The following is a 2,374-nucleotide window of genomic DNA, read 5'->3' as shown; positions in this document are numbered from 1 at the left end:
GGGGATGTTGTTGGCAGCTCCATCAGGACGCTCTGGGATGCTGCCCTGGGCTGTCCAGTGCACTGGGGATGAATCAGCCCCTGCTCTGCTGCTCCTTCCCGTCTGCCCCAGGGCCCTTGCAGAGCCCCAGCCATGCTGTTTGCCCCCAGCCTGCCCAAGGCCAGCCTGGGGCTGCTCACGGGGGCTTTCTGTGCTGAGCATTGGCCTGGCCATGTTCTTGAGAGAGCCTGGGCAAGGAGCCTGGAGCCCCCAGGCCCTGGCCAGAGGCGTCAGCGCTGCCCCAGCAGTGCCCATGGCCTGTCCCTGCTGCAGCCCCGGCACTGCCACCCCCAGGACTGTGCCCAGCCACGAGAGCACTCAGGCCCTGCAGCAGCACCAGGGCCACCAGGGCAGCGGGGCAGGGCCACGGCAGCAGCACTGGCAACACCAAGTGCTGCTGCTGCTGCTGGGCACAGCTGCTGGGCCAGCCCTGATCTGCCCCAGCTCTGCACACAGACATTGCTGCTGCAGCTCCAGAGAAGGCAACAAAAGGGCATCTCTGCAGAAAACTCTGCTGGTAGATCCTTTAGTTAATTTAAAGGCACCAAGAGCTCATTGACACAGTCTGTGGCCACAGGGAAGGTGAAGAGAAACAAAATGAAAAATGGCAAAAACAATTATATTTATTAGTGGACAAGACTAAAAAAGTAAAATAAAAAGAGAAAGAACCTCCAAAATGAACCAAAAAGAAGGATCAAAGATGACTTTATTTCAAGTGGTTTGCAGAAATTGGCCAGCAGTTTAATGTTTATGAAACTATCCAGTCATCAGTTTCCACACTGCAGCCTTGAGCTCCTGGTTCCTCAGGCTGTAGAAGAGGGGGTTCAGGGCTGGAGGCACCACTGAATAGAGAACTGACAGGGTCACATCCAGGGATGGGGAGAAGATCAAAGGGGGTTTCAAGTGAGAAAACACTGCAGTGGTGGTGAAGAGAGAGACCACGGCCAGGTGAGGGAGGCAGGTGGAAAAGGCTTTGTGCCGTCCCTGCTCAGATGGGATCCTCAGCACAGTCCTGAAGATCTGCACATAGGAGAAAACAATGAACACAAAAGATCCAGAAAATAAACAGGCACTAACAGCCAGAAGCCGAAGTTCCCTAAGATATGATTTGGCACAGGAGAGCTTGAGGATCTGAGGGATTTCACAGAAGAAATGTCCCAGGGCATTCCCCTTGCAAAGGGGGAGGGAAAATGTATTGGCCATGAGCATGAGAGCATTGAGAAAGCCAATGGCCCAGGCAGCTGCTGCCATGTGGGCACAAGCTCTGCTGCCCAGGAGGGTCCCGTAGTGCAGGGGTTTGCAGATGGACACATAGCGGTCGTAGCACATGACAGTCAGGAGGAAATACTCTGCTGAGATGAAGAAGAAACTCAGAAATAACTGTGCAGCACACCCTGCACAGGAGATGTCCCTGGTGTCCCAGAGGGAATTGTGCATGGCTTTGGGGACAGTGGTGCAGATGGAGCCCAGGTCGCTGAGGGCCAGGTTGAGCAGGAAGAAGAACATGGGCGTGTGCAGGTGGTGGCTGCAGGCTACAGCGCTGATGATGAGGCCGTTGCCCAGGAGGGCAGCCAGGGAGATGCCCAGCAAGAGGCAGAAGTGCAGGAGCTGCAGCTGCCGCGCGTCTGCCAATGCCAGCAGGAGGAAGTGCCTGATGGAGCTTCTGTTAGACATTTGTTCTGTCTTGGAATCAGGATCTGTAAAAAAAGTAATCATGGAATAATTGTGCTTGAAGAGGACTTTAAATATCCCAGCACAGCCTGGAGGCACTTTCCCTCCACTGCCTTCCCAGGGCTCTGCTGCCGGGAGCTGTCCCTGCCAGCAGCTGCTTCCCTGTCCCCTTGGCTGGGCACTGCCAGTGCTGCCAAAGCCCAGCTGAGACCTGGGGGTTCAGGTCTGCCATGCAGATCCCTCCCAGCTCTGGCACTGCCCAGGGGCAGCTCTGGCTCTGCAGGGTCTGATACGAATGTCAGATCAACCCTGAGGAGGCTGGAAAAGCGACACTGATTCTGCCTGTGAGAGGCCTTGTGCTGATTTCTGTCACTTATTGGTTTATTCACATCTGAGAGAATTTTTTTCATTATCTTCACCCAAACTAAGAGATTTATATCTTTGGGCAATTACCATCAAGGCAGCCCAGGTCATTAGATTAAAAAAGCAGGATTTTCCCTTTTATGTAGCCCCTTTCTTGCTGTGCACCCTGTATAATCTATTTGGAAATGTTCTGCAGGTAAATGCCATGCAGGGAGGAGTCCTGAACAATGCAGCATCCTCCCCACACAAGGAGAACACTTACAAGCCTTACCAGCTGTCTCCTCCCACCCACATCTTGTCC

General features: G+C 53.9%; 1 protein-coding gene across 1 annotated transcript; it reads right to left on the bottom strand.

Moving 5' to 3' along the window:
* Positions 1 to 795: 795 nt before the first annotated feature.
* LOC134413649 (olfactory receptor 14C36-like) lies at positions 796 to 1,545 on the bottom strand. Its single transcript, XM_063147711.1, has one exon. The coding sequence runs from the start codon at positions 1,543 to 1,545 to the stop codon at positions 796 to 798; it is 750 nt and encodes a 249-aa protein (XP_063003781.1).
* Between the last annotated feature and the right edge of the window lie 829 nt (positions 1,546 to 2,374).

This window comes from Melospiza melodia, unplaced genomic scaffold, assembly GCF_035770615.1.
Source record: "Melospiza melodia melodia isolate bMelMel2 unplaced genomic scaffold, bMelMel2.pri scaffold_47, whole genome shotgun sequence".
NCBI lineage: Eukaryota > Metazoa > Chordata > Aves > Passeriformes > Passerellidae > Melospiza > Melospiza melodia.
The sequence above is the reverse complement of the archived record's forward strand: the minus strand, read 5'-3'. Positions and strand labels throughout refer to the sequence as shown.